General features: G+C 37.1%; 1 protein-coding gene across 1 annotated transcript in view; it reads left to right on the top strand.

The window, feature by feature from the left end:
- LOC149806028 (eukaryotic translation initiation factor 4E-like) overlaps window positions 1-20,365 on the top strand; it is a 45,058-nt gene that overhangs the window by 12,899 nt on the left and 11,794 nt on the right. Inside the window, exons 4-6 of the mRNA XM_089950881.1 lie at window positions 7,926-8,039; window positions 12,794-12,933; window positions 16,751-16,805. Of these exons, the coding sequence (XP_089807007.1) occupies window positions 7,926-8,039; window positions 12,794-12,933; window positions 16,751-16,805 (309 nt within the window). The remainder of the gene's footprint in view (window positions 1-7,925; window positions 8,040-12,793; window positions 12,934-16,750; window positions 16,806-20,365) is intronic.

Below are 20,365 nucleotides of genomic sequence, written 5' to 3' on the forward strand. Positions count from 1 at the left end.
CTGCATCAAAACCTGTCTTTAAACATTTGATTTTACTTAAGTACTTGTACCGGTGACCTCACAAATAAGTTTGGGCTGTACTTTTATTATGTTAGTGTGCGAATCCCTGAGACCTGTAGAAACCTCTTAATATATGGATAATTCCACAACAATTGGCTACATACAGGTAAGTTTTCATTCTGAATAAATTTAGTCTCAGGATGCCATGCTTTTTATCATTTACCTGTACAGGTTGTCCTTGAACCTCTTACAGTGAGTATGGTGATGCTATAAGATTTAGTTTTGACTGACTTTCTATTTAATAATAAGAGACTGGAGTAGAGCAACCACAGGTTATTACTTCTGCTGTGTTTGGCTTACAGATTAGACCATGGACAAAGCACCGAAACACACAACAAAGGCCGACTCTTCAGTTACAAAATGTCACCACCATGAACTCCTCATTGCTAGCTATGTCTTTAGGCCTTACCTCTTCAGGGTTCCACTCTGCAGTTCTAGATGATATACAGTGAGCAAACAGACAAAAAAAGCATCCTTTTGCTCCACTGATACAAAGACTGGTCATGTCCTTTTGCTCCACTGATACAAAAACTGGTCATGTGGATCAAACAGCTGTTGAAGAAGTTTTCTGCCTTTTAACCTCTGGAGTTCTGCTGTCCTCCTCATACCTAATCAAGCACCTGAACCAGAGCTCAGCATCTGTTGATCTTATCACAAAAAAGGAAGAATCCAACTTCAGATTACTTCTGCAGTCTTGCAGAATCAAAGACATCACAGCTTTGAGGATGACAAAACCATACTCTATTAGTATGCATCGATCATCTATCAGTAACACTCAACATTTGATCCACAGTGTGGTAGCTGTGGGCTCTATGTTGCACTTGATATCAATGGCTATGTTCCAGCAGGTGGAACAGAGTGCATCATCTCTTTGAATTTCACAGTACATGCACAGGAATTGGTTTCCAGAATGGCAGGGTCTTGAACAGAACTGCTCAACATACTTTATTTAGCAATACTATCGCAGTAGCTGCAAATTTACATTTACAGAATGAGATGCACTGCTCTCCACCTTTAAGGATATTCATTAGGCCAAGCTGTGATCACAGATGTTATCCTCTAATCTACTTTTTAATGGACAGATCCATGAAGTACACAAACAAGCTACCAAGGAGATTGTCACATGCCTCCTACAGTATTATTTCTAATACCAGAGAAGGTGGACAATTAAAATTTAATTAGCTCCAAGCCCCAGTCAGCAATACTGACAGTCTAGGTGTATAAATAACTCAAGTTGAATGTATAACAATTTAATAAAAGACAGCAAAGGTATTCAATAATTTCATCAACAAATTTCTCAATCACAATATCTTCGAACAAATACAGTCAATGATCTATCTACAGTTGTCAATTATTATTCCATCATATGAAATGAAAGGTCTTAAGTTAGAGTGTTTACTTTCAGTGTTTTCTTTTTGGCATGATGTCTCAGTGCTAGACATCACTATAAACTGTCACACTGCAGACATTGTATTGAAATTGTTAAAGCTACGTTAAAAATCCAAATAAAACACATATATACTCATATGTCAATCACTGTCCACCTTTTGTTTCTCTTTGGTACTCTCGGTACTCTATGTGCTGCCTTAGCACTTCTGGATCAGTTCATCTGACACTTATGGTACTCTGTTACCTGCTCCTTCCGCCACTGCACCTCCACACAAACGGCTGATGTCACCATAGACGCCTACCACGTGCTCTCCATGTCTCTTCCCTCGTCTCTGATCCTTGGATGTTGACTATAACTCCCACCTAAAAAGCTTCCTCAGGAAGCCTTTGTTCACAAATCAAAATCAAGAATTTCACTAGAATTCCTGCATAACTTGGAGTACAGTCTAATGCCTCTCTACTTCTCTATAATCCAACCCTGGTGAGGTTCACACATGTACTATTGAAAAATGGATTGCTTATTGAGACTCTCCCATAGATTTTAATCACTCAGTTTTGATTGGATACGGTCTGGTCTCTTTGAAAAATGCTTTGATAATTTAACACTTGTCACTCTCATGTTTCTGTTTTCCCAAAGCCCGAAATTGCTTCCAAGCTGTCATAACATCCTACAATGACATCGTTTATCAATTCTGTGCACTGCCATTTGGACTCAACATCAGTTCCTGGGTCCCATTGGACTACTTCTCATTGTTTGCAGAGATCACAGTCTGTGTCGAAGCAAGTGCAGACGGATGGTGGGTATACCTACCACTGTCTTTGTGAGAAGCCAGTGGAGCGTGTCTCACTAGGACTGCCATCTGCATACACACCTTCCATTGTCTTTCTGGGAGGCCATTGGAGTGTTTCCCCCCAAGGACTGGCATCTGCATATCGGTAAACTCAAGATGAAGGCCATTTTTAAAGCCTTTCTTTGGTGGCAAGAATTTTTAACTGGAAAAGGGAGTCCTCAGCTGACACAGAAAGAGTGGTCTCATTTCTTGGTTTTCACTCAGACATGCACCAGATGGGACTGACCATTGGTGGGCCTGTTTAAGACAAGGTGGAATACCAAGCTCTCATCCTTTCTCTCACCAGTCCCATATCCCATCGCCTGGGGAGTCAGTGTGCTATCCATAGAATGGAATGGCCTGGATGCATACTCCTGCCCTCCAATTTCAAAGGTGATACAAAAAGCAAGAGAAGTGAAGTGTCACCTCATTCTCATTGCACCACTCAGATGGGAGAAATCATGGATCAAAGAACTCCTCACTCTCGCAGTGTAAATTCCCTGGAAAATAGCAAATTTGTTTCATCTACTCTACAACCACTGTTCTCTGATAATATCCATGCCTTGGGATGTAGATTTGAGTCCACATTCTCTAGTTTTTATCTCAGACACCTTTCATCCTAAAGGGCTCAACTCAGTCAAAAGGCCATCTTCCTGAGTGTTCAGCAGCTTCTTCGTAAGATGTGGCTTCATGACTTCTTCCGGATTTATGGGAGGGAAATATTTTTTCTTTCCGAAACCACTCCCCGACAGATGGGTTACCTAGAAGCTGTCTCACACACCTTCGGGGACCAGAGATCTCAGCTCCACGGTAGGGGGATGAACCTTGCTGCACCTCTTAAATATTTGTCTTGGGTATTTTGATTGGGTAACTTATTTATAGGAGACAATAATTGTTTCTAATAAAATGTTTCCTCGCAAATTCTTACCCAATCATAATACACATACACCCTCTCAGCCTCCCCGTTTATGCATCCATATAGAGAGTGTGTCTTTCACTCTAGCAGTGTTTTATCTACCTATGCGTCATATACGCAGACTTTTACGATTTGATGCACAAAAATCATTGCCGGTAGGTAAATTGATGCATCCCAATGTTATGTTTTGCTCATTAACAAAAACCAAAGGTTCAGTCTACAAATCGTCAATGGTACTTAAATTGACGTACCCCAATATTATATGTTGCTGATTAACACAAAATTGAAGTTTGATCTAACTACTTTAATGGCTAGATTACAACTCTCCCAAACATGGAAAACACGTGCACATAAGTTTTTTACGCTAATGTTATCATACATATTGTTTCAGCCGAGTGTGGAGCTGACCTTATATGACCTGTAACTGTCACATCATTTGTAGCAACATGCTGTTAAAGCCATTTAATCACCCCACCCAAGAAAGAGGCAGAAACTAAACACATGATTTTAAAGTGATTCTCAAAAGAAACTATTATTTTATGCGCACCTTTGTCATGCAGTGAAGCAACAATTTCCGTTCTCTCAGTTTTGCATGCCTTGTGTTGTTCCAAGATACTGTCAGTGTTCGACTGAAAATGTCATCCAAGGCATAAGAATTAAAATTGATCTGAAGCAAAATTATCTTTTGGACTGCGTTTATGACTGACCGATGATAATAGTATTGTTATCGAACCAGTGGAGCCTTCATCATCCAAAAATGAGGTAACTGTTACTCGTAAGATAAAAAGTAATTTGTGCAGCAATGGTTGAAAACAGCTGGCTACGTTTTCAAAAAGCTAAGTTGCATGAAGAATGTGACAGTGCATATTCCTTTATGTTTTGCCATATATGTATAGAGGCTTAAAAAAAGACCTCCATGACCAAATGTGCAGAAAACAATAACTTTCATAACAGTACACTGGCAAGGCATGTTGGGTTGCCAGAACACAAACTGTTGATTGAAGGTCCACAGCCCCTGGCAGATTTGAATGCAGATTTTCAACATTCTTCCAAACAACACATAGCAGTGAAAGTGCTACTTAAGTGTGTACACTGGCTGAGTGTAGAAGACATCCCATTTTTTAAATACAAATCTCTTCTCAATTCAGTACATGACTTAACAGCTGAAGAATATGATGCCATTGGCATTTTGAAGAATTCTGCTAATCAGTATAACTCTGCTACTGCTACTACCTGTTCAGAGCGACTGGAGAGCCTATCAAACGTTGTTAGTGATAGTCTTATATGTGACCTGCAAAATTCATCATTTGTGACAGCAGTGGCAGATGAAAGCACTGACACAGTCAGCAATAAATGCCTTGTCGTATATGCTCAGATTATTTCTGATGACATGAACCCATCAAAAAGATTTTTTAGTGTAAAGAAATGTATAAAAACAATAGGGTACCAGAGTATGAATAACAAATCACGTGACAAGATCACTTTCATCAAAAACACATGACAATTTGTTTAAATGCATAAAAAAATGTTTTATCAGTCTTGTAGTTGGCCACCTGAATAACTTACTGCAAAAAGATCAACATGTCTTCAAGGAAAAGAAAAATTCTCAGTTTAGAAGAGAATGTGAAAGTAATTCAACTGACTGAAGGGGGGGGTTTCGGCGATCCTTGCAGAAAACTGTGATGTAGGAAAGACTCAGATAAACAGTATCGTGAAAGATATGGAAACCTTTCTGCAGAAGTGGGAAGGTGGAATGGATGGAGAAAGGAGAATTGTTTGAGCCAGGAGATGTTTGTATCTTGATTTGAATGACAAGGTTTTTGAAGGTTTTGCACTGTGCGTGCTAAGAAAACTCCACACTCTGGTCGAATGATCCAAAAAAAAGCAACAATTTTGTCAGTTGAAATGGGATATGAGGACTTTACCGCAAGTAATGGATGGTTGCACAGATTTCAAGTCCGACACAAAAACAAGTGTTCTGTCCTTAGTGGAGAATCAGCTGATGATAAAATTGAAGTTGTCGAAGATTGGAACAAAAGACTAAACGATATATGCAGGGGATATGACAGCAAGGATATTTTTTGTTGTGACAAGACTGTTTTTTTTTTTTTAAGACTGTTACCAACAAAGTGATAGATGATGTGATCTGTAACGTAATTATAAAGAGTTTTAAAACTAAATCAGTGGTTATTCATAACATTCTTTTGAAAATGACAAAACAGGTAGGTTGTTTTACATTTATTTCACAAGATACATGTGATTTTTGAATGAAAATATTAAATGTTTGAGAATTAAATGTACTTGACTTTCTTCATATGTATTTACTATTCGCATTTGTCATCCCCCTCTACAAAGGCCACCCTCATTATAAGGACACTTCCCTGCTGCAATAGGGGTGGCCTTATAAGAGGGGGACTTCTTTAGAATGTTCAGATGCTTCTGGCAAGGGAATTGCCTTGTTGGCTTTAGTCACATTATATAACTAATATTTTTGTGTGTATTTAAACAATATAATATTTTTCAAAACTACTGAGAACTGATCATCGACTTAAATAAGATTCATTGGTTTGGATTTTGACCTTCTTTTGCCTTGATGAGTCAAATGACTTACATGAAGCCATTTGTAGATAAAACTCTGCTCTAGTAGTAACTGAGATATTCGTGGGTTTTTCCACCAATCCCTATATCAAGGGGAGATCACTCTGCCTGACTGCTACCTAGGTGGGCAGATCACTTTTAGCTCTTTTTGCTGAAAAGTTTTATCTGGGAGAGCTGGATTTGCAAGGTAGTAGTAATTCTCCTGTGGTATTATAATTGAGTAAATATTCGCAAAAAAAAACTTATTTCACTAGAAAAAATTAATTTCCTGTACACTGTGGAGGATTATGTTCTTGAACACATTTATAGCTTATGTATAGAGGGTTCTCAGTAGATTCTATCCTTGGGTTTTGATGTGTGGAATTTAATTATGATCCATTTTTGATCCATGGAAATTCTGACCTGTCTGTTTTTTTAAATAATATGTTGATTTGGGTCAGATAATCAGTAATTATTAACCTAGATTCACCTCTGGCTTACTTCTTACTTCCTTGTGCTGTCCATAACAAATTTACTGTAGAAGTCAGTGATTGACATCTGCTCAACAACAGTATACCGGTACACTTTGACACTAATGGAAGATGTATATGAACTGGGCGGAGCTTACAGATCACAAATGCCACACTTAGGCACAACTGAATCAGGTTGAATTGTTTTGAGATTACATTTGAAATTTATGATGAATAAGAGGAAATAATTATGTCTTTCATGGATTGCCTTTTGATCAAATATCGGCATTGGTATGATTACACATGGACTTATAATCAGTTCATCAAAACTGTCACATATGGCAGCTTGTGATGTTGGTTGTAAAAGTAAGTGGACGAATTTAAATTATTTTATTGGCAAATAATTTGATCCATTTGGCAATTCAGAATCATTTATGACTTCACTGGATTCATTTCTGATAAAATATCTTTGTTTGATTGCACTTTAAATTATAATCAGATAGAATGGGAATACAGTATATGGCTTCTCGCAAAGCCAGTTGCCAAGGTGGTATATTTTGTTATTGGTGATTAATTTTCTGCATTTGGCGAAACATTTATAACCTTGAGCGACTTAATTAATGGATCGTTCAGAAATAATTGAACAGACATAACACTTATTGCATACTTCTGAACAAGGGCACATATAAGTCTATTTTCTTTTCTGTCTCAGTCTTGCAAACAATCTATGATAAATTTCTGACCTTCAGACTCCAAAGAAACAGATTGATAGCGTCACTGAAATATGTGTGTCAGGAACTAGCTGACCAATACAGTGGCATTTTTCCAGATTATTTTGTACTGACTAAGTATATCCTAATGGCCTAGATTTGGCACTGTGAAGTTGGCAAAACTCCTCAAGATCTGTGAAGAAGTTAGATCAGTAAAAAAAAATTGATGCAGGAGGGCTTGTTGCCAAGTTTGTAAAAAGAGAAAATAGGACAAAATAATTAACTGACAATTCTGTGATGTTCATCCTTGATACCTGATTAATATAGAACTGTTGTATGGGTTTATTTTTGCATTTAAAATGCTTTGTGGAGTTAAAAATGGAATGTGTTGAGAAGTTGAAAATATAATAAAGTATAAAATAATCTGTTGTTTCATATACCAAATATACACACAGTCGCACATAGGTAGAAAGAGAAACAATAATACAAAAGTCAAACTATGCTTCTTGCTAAATACTGTGCAAGTATTTCTCATTATTCAGCTTGAGGCAGGCAATCTTAAGCATCATTTAGTTTAACCAGTCATGAATAGTCTCAGCTATGAGCTCATGACTGTACAAAACAATTGACTCTCAAGATTTCAATTGTTACTCTTGAGATTTTCATTTTGACTTTTGAAAATTTGGGAGAAAGAGTCATTTGATTAATCAATTTTGAAATCAGTGGAGAACCATACTTTAAATGTATTTTGTCTTGCAGTAAATACTTTAATGGCAAGATGCATTGGTTGCAACGTCGGCTCTGTTGTTCAGATGGTTTTAGTACCAGTGGAGCATCATCAGAGATTGCTACCAAGGACAGCATTTTGAGAAATTTCAAGTGTTGGGTCAGAGGCCAAGGTTATTAAGAATGTCATCTTTTCCAGACAGTAACATAATTTCTAATATTATTCTTCTTTTTTTCTCATTTTAAGGATGGCATTCAGCCAATGTGGGAAGATGAGAGGAATAAAGATGGAGGAAGATGGTTAATTAGTCTCAATAAAAACCAGAGAGCAACGGAACTTGATAATTTTTGGCTTGAAACAGTGAGTAAACAGTAGCCACGTTCCAGTGAACGGCTTCATTTTCGGAGATCTTTTTCAAAAGTGTAAATCAAAAAGTGCAGCTACTTATCAGCATCATACTTGCAACAATAAATTATGGGAAAAAACAAGATTGATTTCAGCATAAATTCAGCACAAGTTATTTTTATGCCAGTATAATGTTTTCATAAAATCCATTCTTGTTACCCCATAACTGTATCATTAACTTGTCGACAAATATTTTAGCACATTCTATTTTATTAACCAGTTATTCATTTAATTATGCCAGTCCTTTTATACATCAAAATTAGATATCCCTGCTGTCATTAAAACAAATATTCTCTCTCAGTTTTAATTTTTTCATATTTTGGCCTACATGCCTATTGTGCATTTAGGTACTGGGATGTTTTGTGGGGAGATCGTAATTCAGTTTTGCTTTTGCTTATGTCTGTATTGCTTGCAGCAGGGACATCTTGATTCTCTCTGTCCATCCCAAAGACTATGTTAGCAATATTGTGCAGAAAACACTTATCCTAATGATTATATATGATGACCATTACAATAGTTTTGGTTCTACTAGTCAAGGATCAGAGGAGGGGTCCCCAAGTGGCCAAGTGGTCTAAAGCACTCACCATTCCGGATCACTGCCATCTCACCTCTGTCTGTGAGTATCAGGCTCGGTTAATGTGGGTATGTGAGAAAGCTTGTCAGTAACTCCTCATGGGTCAGTGGTTCTTCCTGGCGTTTTCCAGGGTTCTTCCTCCACCATTTATACTGGCTGCCATGTATGGTCTATCTTGTGCTGAAAAATGGCGTTAAACCCTACAACATTAACAACAACAACAAGGATCAGAGGAGCTTATATGATGGATTGTTGCCTGGCATCTGTCTCTTAGCACACATTTGATTATTGCTGCTCGTAAACTTTTGAGAGGATTGGCATTCAACATATGCACATTCTTCGTAAGGTCTTCATTGTCCTAAATTAAAGTGACACCTCTTGGACATCTAAATAGGTGACCATTATGGCAGTCTTCAAATTCTTGTTATCAGTTATTCTTCAGGAAGGATTGTATTACTAAATGAAAATGTTGCCAACATAATGTGGACAGTTTGGTTCCCATCTTGAATAGGTGGATTTGGGGATGTAGAATAAATTGGATGTATCCTTCTGTGTGTTGTTGGAGTTGACCAATTTAGGCAAACGTTTTGCCCAGAAAGAATGCTGTGTTGGTATTTATGCTGAGAAGGCCTTGGACTTGTAAAGGGTGTGATTTAGGAGTAGACATTAGATTTTATGGGTAAAGGGGGATTGCCAACATATAGTTGTCATTTTTCAAACGACAAGAAATAAAAAGAAAAATGATACGTGTACAAATTAATACATATATGCTGATTGCTATGTCTTTGTACTAATAATGTACAGAAAAGTGCAGAGTAGCAAGTTTGATTTTGATCCAGAGTCATTGTATAACAACAATAAAGTAGCCTACTGTACAGTTTTAACTGGCCCATATTTGTGCAGGTGACTTAGTTTTAAGAAAAGAAAGAAAAGTACTTTTTCAAATTTTAAGCATATTGGTAATTCCAGAGCTGTATAATGACTTCAGATCTTAAATAAAAGACCAGTTGTTGAATATATTGGAGTGAATGTTTTGAGGTAAGATGATGCAAGGGGGGGTGGGTGAGTGATCAATTTTTGAATCATTTTGAGTGACTGTTTTGAGGTAAGATGATGCAGGGGGTGGGTGAGTGACCAGTTGTTGAATATATTAGAGTGATTGTTTTGAGGTAAGATGCAGGGGTGTGGGGAGTAACCAATTTTTGAATCATTTGGAGTGAACTTTTGAGGCAAGATGGTTCATGAGGTGGCAGAGTGTGAGTAATGCTATGCGGGATTGACAAAAGTTCAAAATAATTTGGGAGCTCTGATGCACACAGATGCAGTTGACATCCACTCAATCTAGAGGTAATGTGAAATGTCACTGTCCACCTAAGTTCATTGGAATTCCCTATCTTAAAGTATTTTGATGACTTGATCAGCCATAACGGCTGTTTAGAGTCTCTCAGACAAGAAAGGTCTTGCTGTTGGTAGGTAGCATCCCATCTGTGCTTTTACCCAACCTTAATAAATTCAATTGAGTTCTGTATCAGGATTTCATGTAAATTGGGCTAAATTTCCTCATGAACAGGGTGGCCGATTGGCCAAAAACACTCGCCATTATGGATCACTGCCATCTCACCTCTGTCAATGTTGGTTCAAGTCTCAGATTTGGCCAATGTGTGTATGTGAGAAAGCTTGTCAGTAGCTTCTCGTGGATCAGTGGTTCTTTCTGTGGTTTACCTGGGCTCTTCCTACACCATTAATAATAGCCACCATGTATCATGTGCTGAAAAATGGCATTAAACCTACGACAACATCTTCATGAACAGAGAATTATGGACTGGATTTTTACCACCACTTGAGTTGGTGGGAAATTTGGGACCTGGTTTCTGACCAGAGTCCCCATGCACATCCCCCAACACCACTTCCTGACGATTCACAGATGCATCACGTTCTGGTTGGGGCACTTAGAGACAGAAAAGTGTTCATGGTCTCAGGAAGAATCTACACATCACATAAACAATTTGGAAATGAGGGAGGTATATTTAGCCTTTCAGGGGTGCATTGACAATGGAATGCGTTAACATTTTGATGGTCTTAAATGATACGGTGATGGTATAGCTTAGGAGACAAAGGTGAATATGTGCCTCATCTAGTTTTGAACCTGTTTTGTAGGTCTTCTTTGGAAGGGATTACTCTGAGTTCATCATATTCCTAGCTAGAGAAACATTCTGGTGGACAGTTTAGGGGAGGCAAGGATGTGAACAATTTTTGCACTAATTTGTAGCAGAGTCCCAATTTAGACTGCTGGGGGTGGTTAGACCTTTGATGGACTTGTCTTTGAAAAAAAATGATCAACAAGCTCCCCATTTAGGTCTCACCAGTCCCAGAGCAAGGGTCCTGGGCATTGGACACTGTCATCTGAAGTGAAATTTTCAGTTTGCTTGCACCTTCCCTCCATTCAGGATGACTTTGCAAATCCAGATCTCCACTTTTTAGCTCATTTTGATATCCAGATGATTGTGGTTAAGTGCTAGTAGATCAGCCCAGGACTCCGCCTGCCTCACAGGAGAGACCTTTTGTCACAGCATAGACTGGCTTCTGCACAATAGCACACAGATTCTCGATCTTCATGCTTGATTCATCTCAAGTGATCAGTCGGCCAGGATAAGTTTTCAAGCAAATTTGCCAGGAGGTGCTCTGTATCCAGGATCTGTGATGCTAATTGGAGAATCACTAATGATTGCTGCAGTAGGAACTGCATTATTCCAAGCTGTGCCTTATGAGTTCAGTGGCAGATTTTCTTGTGTTTCTTTTATAAGATGAGAAAGTGCTTGGTTTCTAGTCTAAAGTGTTATAAGGCATCCCTATCAAACACCCATGTTTTTATTTCATGAAAATTAAAGCCCATGAAGCTTGAGCCATTTCTACCATATGGGAGGATGTGATGAGGGCTGTGCTTTATCAGACACACTCTACTACCTATTCTACCTCCATTCTTTGGCACATCGGAGCAAAGGTATACAAACAAATAATTATCTAACTTTTATGTTGGAAAGCATCACGCTAACCCAGATTGCTTGGTTCACTCCACTTGGATCTGTCTTTTAGATGGATGTCAGTGAGATGAATGATATCAGTACTACTTGGGCCTCTTGTTGATAATTAAATGCCAATCATCTTCTTCGTTTCTTGGGACCCCGGGTAGCTGAGTAGTCCAAAGTGCTTACTGTTATGGATTGCTGCCATCCCACCCCTGTCTGTGTGGGTCCAAGTCTCTGGTTCAGCCAATGTGAGTACATGAGAAAGCTTTCCAGTAGCTTCTCATGGGTCAGTGGTTCTTCCCAAGGCTTTTCCAGGTTCTTCCTCTACTGATTGTATTGGCTGCCATGTATAGCCTATCATGTGCTGAGAACTGCATTAAGCCCCACAAGAACTTGTCCCAGTGCCATATGATATCAAATTATCAAATCATTCAAAATGTTTTCTGTACAATAATGCTGGTTCTACATTATAGACTTGTCGACCAAACTTTGTCGATCACTTGCAGTTGGGATAAGGAAGCACCCTATCAGTTTTGTGGTCAAAAGGTCAAAGATCAGTCTCACAGTGAATGAATACAAATAGTTCTGCACAAATATTTTAGTTATCAAACATGTACCTTCACCATAGTTTGTAGATAACTTTCATGTTTGGTAAGAGAGAAACCTTTTGATTTGGTGATAAAAATGTTGATAGTTCATGCCACATCAACTGCAGGAAAAAAGTTATAGTGGATTTGCATGTAAAGTATAAAAGAGGCCTGTAGATTTGGGGGTCAGAGTTCATTGTGGTTTAAAGAAAAATGGGTTTTGCAGAATAATGTTTTCTAAAGATTAAGTTTCTTGATCAAGCTCCATGGATAGCAATAAAGAAGCCTTTAGATTCTGCAATTTATAGGTCAGAACTCAATCTGGTATGTCTGATAGGAAAATAATTGTTCATGCACAGTAAATATTGTTCAAGACCACACAACTTGACTAGAAGTCAAGACCTGTTAGTCAATAATTTCCAGTCAGCCTTACCATACTAGTGCCTAATTAGAGAACTTTTGGAATACAGAGCAGTGTATAAATAATAAAGGGCCATTCTCATTACTCTTGTTTGATTTCAGTTACTGTGTTTAATTGGCGAGGCCTTCGATGAGCTTAGTGATGATGTTAATGGTGCTACAATCAACATCAGAAACAAGGGAGATAAGCTGGGATTGTGGACAAGAGATGCAAGAAGGACTGATGCAGTTTTGAGGATAGGGTGAGAAAATTAATGTATAAAATGATGAAACAAATAGTTTATGTACTTTTTTCCAGGGTCGGTTCTATGATGTCAGTGATATGAGATTGCAAGAGTCATGCATATTTTGAAAAGTTTGTTGTGCGCCTCCTCCCATCAACAGAATTTGTGCAAATTTTGAATTTTTATAAGTCCCATCTTTTGTTCTATTTAAATCCCCCAGAAAATGTTTGCCTTTTATTCAGATTGAATGGGAATCCTCCACCCCTGTCCATAGCTGCCAAGTGTCCGTTTTTCCAGTATTTTGGACCTGAATATGAGTGCATGTTTGTTTTTGCTAAAAATACATTTTTTTATAATGATAAAAATAATTTAAAACTTTATTGCAATTTTCCTATAAACAGCCTGAGTGTGCATTGAACTCCTGCACCTTCTAAATGGGCACCTGAAGGGAACAGGGTGCCCACTCAGAAGGTGCAAAAAAGCAATACATGCATCTTTGACGTTAAATAATTAAGGTACTGTCCTACTTTTCTAATAGCTGTAGATGTTCTAAATAGTTACATATGCATTAAAATTTTAAAAATCAGTATTTGTTCCTGAAAATCAGTATTTTGGCCATAAGGAGTCGGGGTTTTTGCACTCAGGGATTGGCAGTTATGACCTGACAAATTTTTACTTCTTGAATAGGCCTGCTTTTTCCGCTGTAGTTCATTTTTACGAAGTTGAGAACCCTGGAACAGTGCTATTAATTTGAATGTTTATGGTTAGGGTGTTTCAGTGACTAGACATATTTCTTTCCACATTTGCATTTTGTTTGGTTATTACACCCAAACATTTGGCAAAACTGATGTACCCAGTGCTGCCTAACACTGATTTTGATTAGTTAAGGCACTAATTGGGTTCAGAGCACATGGTTTATTGACCATGGACAGGAAATGTAAATTTGAGCAGATGAAATTAATTTCTTTTCAAAGCAGACTAAACAAGGTTAAAATCTTGATCAAGTGTTAATAGTACAATTCCTGAGGAAAAACCTGAATCAGTTATGAATGAATCTAATCCCTACATGATATTCACAATACTAATGCAGGGTCCTTTCAGATTGATCCATTTTCAGACGCTGCCAAAGCCTGATATTTTCAAGAAAAATAGTTGCATACTTACTCTGCCCTGAACAATTAGGTGAAAGTTGCCTTTTATGAAGGATGACTTTTCACATAATTTGACTTTCAGAGTGCACAGAAGAACAGATTATTCTCACCTCGAGTTAGCGCTGCTGTTGGTGTGTATGAACTGTGTCTATTGCTATAAATGAGGGTACATTTCTGGAATAAGCATTAAAGAGTTGGAATGTGTCATTTAATGTTGATGTTGGGATTTCATGACATGGAGTTCGTCAGATCAAGGATCTTGATAAAAATGGTGCATGCAGACTTGTGGCTAAAGAACAGTCAATGAAGACATGAGAATTTTGTGACTCCTCTTTTCTACTAAATGGCCACACTTTTTGATCAGATAGTGACCCTTGGACCTCAGTTGGTCGGTTTCTGGAGTGAACTGTGTAGCGTTGTCCCTATCGGGATTAAAATACATGTACTGTTACATGAATTTCTTTGGCGAGTGGAGAAGAAAGTCAGATTGCTAAATCCTATTGGAGGTCTCACTAGAATTTTAATTCTAGGAGTCCAGGATCGCAGTCCTCTCACAGAAGCATATTGGGCATACCTAAAGTGGCTAAAAGTCCAGATGAGAAGAACCAGTGGTTGTCATTGAGTTTTATTTTCCAAATTCTTTACACCACTGTCATATAGCTCTTGTTTGTCCATCAGAGTGAGGCTGATTTTTGTCAATCCAAGGAAATGTCTTGCTTCAAACACTAAGCCAGCATCACACAATGTCTTACACTTGGCTAATGTTCCATCTGAACTATGAGTTCTAGCAACTTTAGCATTCTTCTGCATCTCATAAACTTCATCAATTTGCTATTTAATCCCAAAATACTGTTTACATATTGTTAGATGGGTAACAGGTGTTCTATTCATAGCACATTGCACTGTGTGGATTTGGTACATGTATATTGACAGCCTACACAGTAAGAGATGTAATGAGGTAAAGGTTAAGCTAAAAGGTTTAGACTGGTTTTCATCAGTTATGACTTGTTAGCATGACAACATTATGATGATAATCTGTCAAATACATTGGCTGAAATTTCTGTGTACTAATGTGTGTTTTTTTTTTTTATATTTACAAAATGGTTGAAATCAAACTTGGAATGTGGGTATATCTTGACAGTATCTGAGATGAGGCCACTGATGTTCTGTTCATAACAGAAAGTTCATGGTCAAAGGTCGCAATGAAAAACTTTGTACTGCTCTTATCATGTGAACATGATGACTTACACGTAAAAGAAAATAATTGTGTTAACAATTTGGTTTGTTGGAGATTCTAAAGACTGTCTTAGCTCAATAGTAAAAATAGATGTAACTAGGGAATAAATGGAGATCATGAATTTCTACAGATTCTTTATGGGTAGTAGCACATTATTCCCATCAAAGCAATTGTTGTTCACTATAAAGTTTGTATTTCTTTATTGCTGAACTTGATAATATAGTTCTGGAATGCAGAGTTCACCCAAATTAAACTTTTACGGCTACTGTGTTGCATTCCATGACTGGGGGTTATGATTTGTAGGTCATGCAGTTTTATTGAGGAAAATGGAATCATCTCCCGCAATTTTATAGTGCAAAGATGTGTGAGAGATGTTTTGTTCATATTTTTTTTGGCCTTTTGTCTGTCAGTCCACATGTTTACACTTTTGTAACCGTGATGGCCCTGCAACCCCTGCACATAACTGGATGCCATTTGGCATTTGAATTTATTACATACAGATATGCCATTTAAAGGTTTCTTCTTTTCAGGTCCAGTTTTGACAGCATTGTTGATTTTTTTTTCTGTTGAAATTGCATATTTACTACAGTAGCTCCTTGTAATCAGTATATCGCAGGAACCAGTGAGCATATTCTGATGTAAATAGAGGTGTTGATAGACCTAGATGTGCCTTTTATGGGATTTGTCTTGCCAGCTCCAATTTGGTGCTTTGACAATTAATGTCGTAATGTTAACTAACAATTACATGGCAAAAGGGGTCCCCAACTGGTCTAAAGCGCTCACTGCTACGGATCACTGCCGTCTCACATGTCTGCATAGGTTGGAGTCTCGGGCTCAGCCAATGTGGGTGTGTAAGAAAGCTTGCCACTAGCTTCTCATGGGTTGGTGATTCTTTGGGGGGTTTTCCTGGGTTCTTCCTCCATAATTTTATACTGGCTGCCATGTATTGCCTATCTTGTGCTGAAACATGTCGTTAAACCCTACAACAACAACATGACAAAAGTTGTTGAATAGTTTTACAGCAATATTAGGTGAAATTGTAATTTACTGGGAAACCAGAAAGATCTGCTGAGCAGGTAGATTTTCAAAGCTGGTCGCCCAGATAAGAATGGATTTTCAGTTTGTTTGCCCCTTTTTTTAATATTGGTGTGACCTTGAGTGATGACCACTGATTGTCTGTTCTCGTGACTTTTCTTTCCACAGCATAGCTTCACTAAGGAATATTCTGTTTTAAGTAGTTATTGTGCATCTTTCATATTGATGTGAAATTGAAGTAGATTTCCATCATTCCAGATTGTCAGTTTGTTTCTGTTTAATACACATTATAGAACATGGTTTTTTACAATGCAACTGTTGCTACAAGCACTAGTTATATTCTAGGTTTAAGAATAGTTTATGAAATTATAAAGATTTTTTTCTCACATTCTTCTTCACATTTCCATTTCAGTCAAAGAATGAAAGAACGGTTAAAAATTCCTGCAAAGATAAGTTTGGGATTTCAGGTACGTACTGTTTTGTTGATACTAGCAACCACTGTTCAAACTTGTCGCCATCTCATTTGTCCAGTACCAGTTTATTTAATATAGTACCGTTTGGAAACTTCAGGTTTCAGATCCTGTACACTTGATTTTTGAGCTGCAAGTTTATTTACTAGAAGCATTGCATATACTTTGAAATCTTGTTTCTTTGAGTTCCTAATACTTTCTGCAAAGTTGAAATAAGCACCTAGATATAAATGGGTTAATGTAGTATGTACCTCCTTTAACATTTTTGTTTACATGGCATCTGATTGGACACCTTTATTCAGATGAACCAGTGAAAAGATTTGTTTCATACCATGTTTGATATGATGAATTGTGTTACATCTTGAGCTTTTCAACTGCACAAGTTGTTGCAGTAGTTTTGAATGAGCAGACATCACTCACTGGGACTAAGTTTCCCTCTTGTTGTCTCTTATAAATCTGTTATGGAATACAAAGAGCATTGTGGATATTTTGAAATTATATAATGCTGTTTGAAATTTTATACATGGCCTGCTTTTTTATAACTTATACAGTACTACCCACTTATATTGACATCACTTACATCAACAGCAGTGTCAACAGAAATATAAAGTTCCAGTCCCATGGTCTATTACTACTACCAGATATGCTTATGTTGATGCCAAGATAAAAAATAAATGTACATGTCGACAGATTCCAGTGGTTTCAACTTGAATAAATTCTTTGTTTTCTTATTGTTTATCTTGACAAGCCAACAGTTATTTGATGTTGCCTCCTGGTTTTAATTCTGCTTCCACAGAGGGCATATGTTTGGTCTTCTGAAGTTTGTTTTCAACATCGACTTCAATACATAGTGTGTGAACCCATCATAAAAACAATCCAGCATCAGTCTTTTATAAAAACGAAGCACCCTTCATGAAGACAAGCCAGCGAAAAAAAAATTATAAAAACAATGTAACCCTCATTAAATGATGCCGGGACAAAAGTTGTATAATAACAGTGAAATCTGATTGATTGTTGCAATTTCGAAGGTTATTGGAGATTGGAACAAATTGCGTTGTGAAAGTTTCGTTTTCTGCTGGAATAAAGTAACTGTATGCTTATGATGGCTAATGCATAAAGGATCTAATTTTAATTACATTAAATTTTATTTAAATTACATTTTAATTTCATTTATTTAATATCTTTCAGAAAATCTTAATTACATGCATACTTTTCCGGAATTGTGAGGGTTTTACCAAAGTAAAAGTTTTATGCTTAATTAATTCACAACATTTTTTTTATTTCCCCTTGAGTAACTGCTTTCCCTTGGCAGCCACATTAAGTATACCTTTGTTGTCTCACGCAGCCCAAAATAAGGCCAATTTATGTACATGCAGCTGGCATGTTGGTTGAAAGTGGATTGTACAGTATAGCGTAAAAGTAACATAAATGCAAGTCATTAATATACAAGTGTTTTTTCAAATTGGTTTTGTCTTTTGCCTTCACTTAATTTAATTTTCAATTGTTTTTTTTTTCACAAACTGTAGATCTTATGCACTGATGAAAATTTACCCCACCCATACCAACTAATTTCACGTACATGTATATGCTAAATTTATATTTTTTCATCCCCCACCACAATAATACTTATTTCGAGAGCTGCTTATGTTGACAGTATTACCTCGTAACAAAAGGATGTCCAGATAAGCATGTAGTACTGTATTTGCATAATTTTAATTCTTTATTGGTTACTATATTTGCCCAGGCTGTATCTCCCATAGTTGTAATAAGAGGTATGACAAAACAAAGTATAGTCCAAAAAATAATTGTATACTTTGTATATCCCATATTTCTTTATTGAAAATTAGCTCATTATGCCACCAACTTATAATAGTCTTGGTGAAAATATGAAACAGACCATTTAAGATTTTCTACTCAAGAAACATTTGTAGTAATGCCATTTTTGTAAGTCACATGCTCAGAGATGCTCCCAGCGCGCATTGTGTGATTCATGCAAAATTTGTACAAATTTGTGCACTTTGAATCTGGTGCATGAGAACTCTTACAAGTTAGTTTAAAGTTGCACATATGAAAATGCACTCTGCACATACAATTTTATTCAGCCATTCATCCTTAAAGTGCTTGTCGTGACATACATCAGGCCAGTAGAAATATTGTAGCACTTGTCGTGACATTTCATAACTGTTAACACATCTGGTTTCTTTGGCTTGACATGAATGGTTGTTAAACTAAATTTGATTGGCTCATTGGGTCCTGTAACAAGCATCCTGTTTTAGTTTGAACCTTGCATCAAGGAAGTTTTACAAATGCGCATTTATAATACAGGCATGCTTCATCTTTAGAAGTAGACTTCGTTCAGCAAATGCAGGTTGATCATAGTGATGAAGGCAATTTATTTTTAAAGTTACAAAGTATATCAGATTATTGGAGCTGAGATAGTGTTTATAGAGATACCAGTGATAGACCTGCCAACTCTTCAGATTTTGCCGTAAGTCTTAAAAAAATTACCCTTAAAATACTTATGGCATACTAGCAAAAACTACAGAAAAATTATTGTTGCTGAAAAGTCCAGATAATTGTTTCATCTTGTTTTTTTATATCCGAGTTTCATCTTAGAGTTAATAAAATTAGTCAGGAACCAGACTAACTTTACAAAAGCACCCCATATGCTTTAAACTGCATCTGTTTGTTCATGTGAAGTGTCTACACGATTAAACTGTTGATTATGGAATTTTTCAGACATGATTTTTCTCAGTTTTAAAGCAGAATTCCACTTTTCTCCTGACTTAAATCCGATTTTTCTTGATGTAGTCTGTTTTTTTAATTAATTCTTTTATCATCTCCGATCCGGTTTTTAAAAAACGGTCTGTTCGGTCACATTCTGCACTGACCCTTGTACGTATTCGTTCCATATATTAGTTAGCATATGACTCTCATAAAGAGTATTCTGATTGGTTTAAAGTTTAAATTCATCCAATGAATCTTCGTGTAATGGAAACTGATGGCACTGGAAAGAAGAAGAGTGTTTGCAAAATATGGTGTCCCAAGTTGTTGAGAGAGACCATGACATGAGAAAGGTTTAAAAAAGCATATAGAAATGGGAATGTCTGGAGCGAAAAGTCGATGGAAATTTAGTTGGTCAGTTTATAAGAAAACTGAATGTTAGAGGACTGGCATTTTGTGACCTCTGCTCTACATTAATGACAGTTGGAAGAGTTTGGAACGGCGCCTGCAAAAGAAGCTGCATACAAAAAAATTTAAGCTCAGAAGGCATCTGGAAAAAGTGCAGTTAATTACTATAAGAAGAAAGATTTCTTGCATGAGAGAATAGATGTAGCTCTCAGTCAGAATAGGCGCACTGCATGTTGCCAATACAAGCACCAGCTTGAAAGGAAAAAGGTTCTTATTGAGAAGGAAAAGAAACGATTGCACACTGAGCCCAAAAAATCAAGTCAAAAAGGAAGGCTAAAGAAATCTTTGCCAAAGCTACACACACAGTTATACTGGAATATCAACAGGCTGTGTCCATTGGAGAAAAAGACCAGTGAATGTATGGG

The sequence above is a fragment of the Sinohyriopsis cumingii genome, chromosome 2 (assembly GCF_028554795.1).
Source record: "Sinohyriopsis cumingii isolate HCF-2022 chromosome 2, ASM2855479v2, whole genome shotgun sequence".
NCBI lineage: Eukaryota > Metazoa > Mollusca > Bivalvia > Unionida > Unionidae > Sinohyriopsis > Sinohyriopsis cumingii.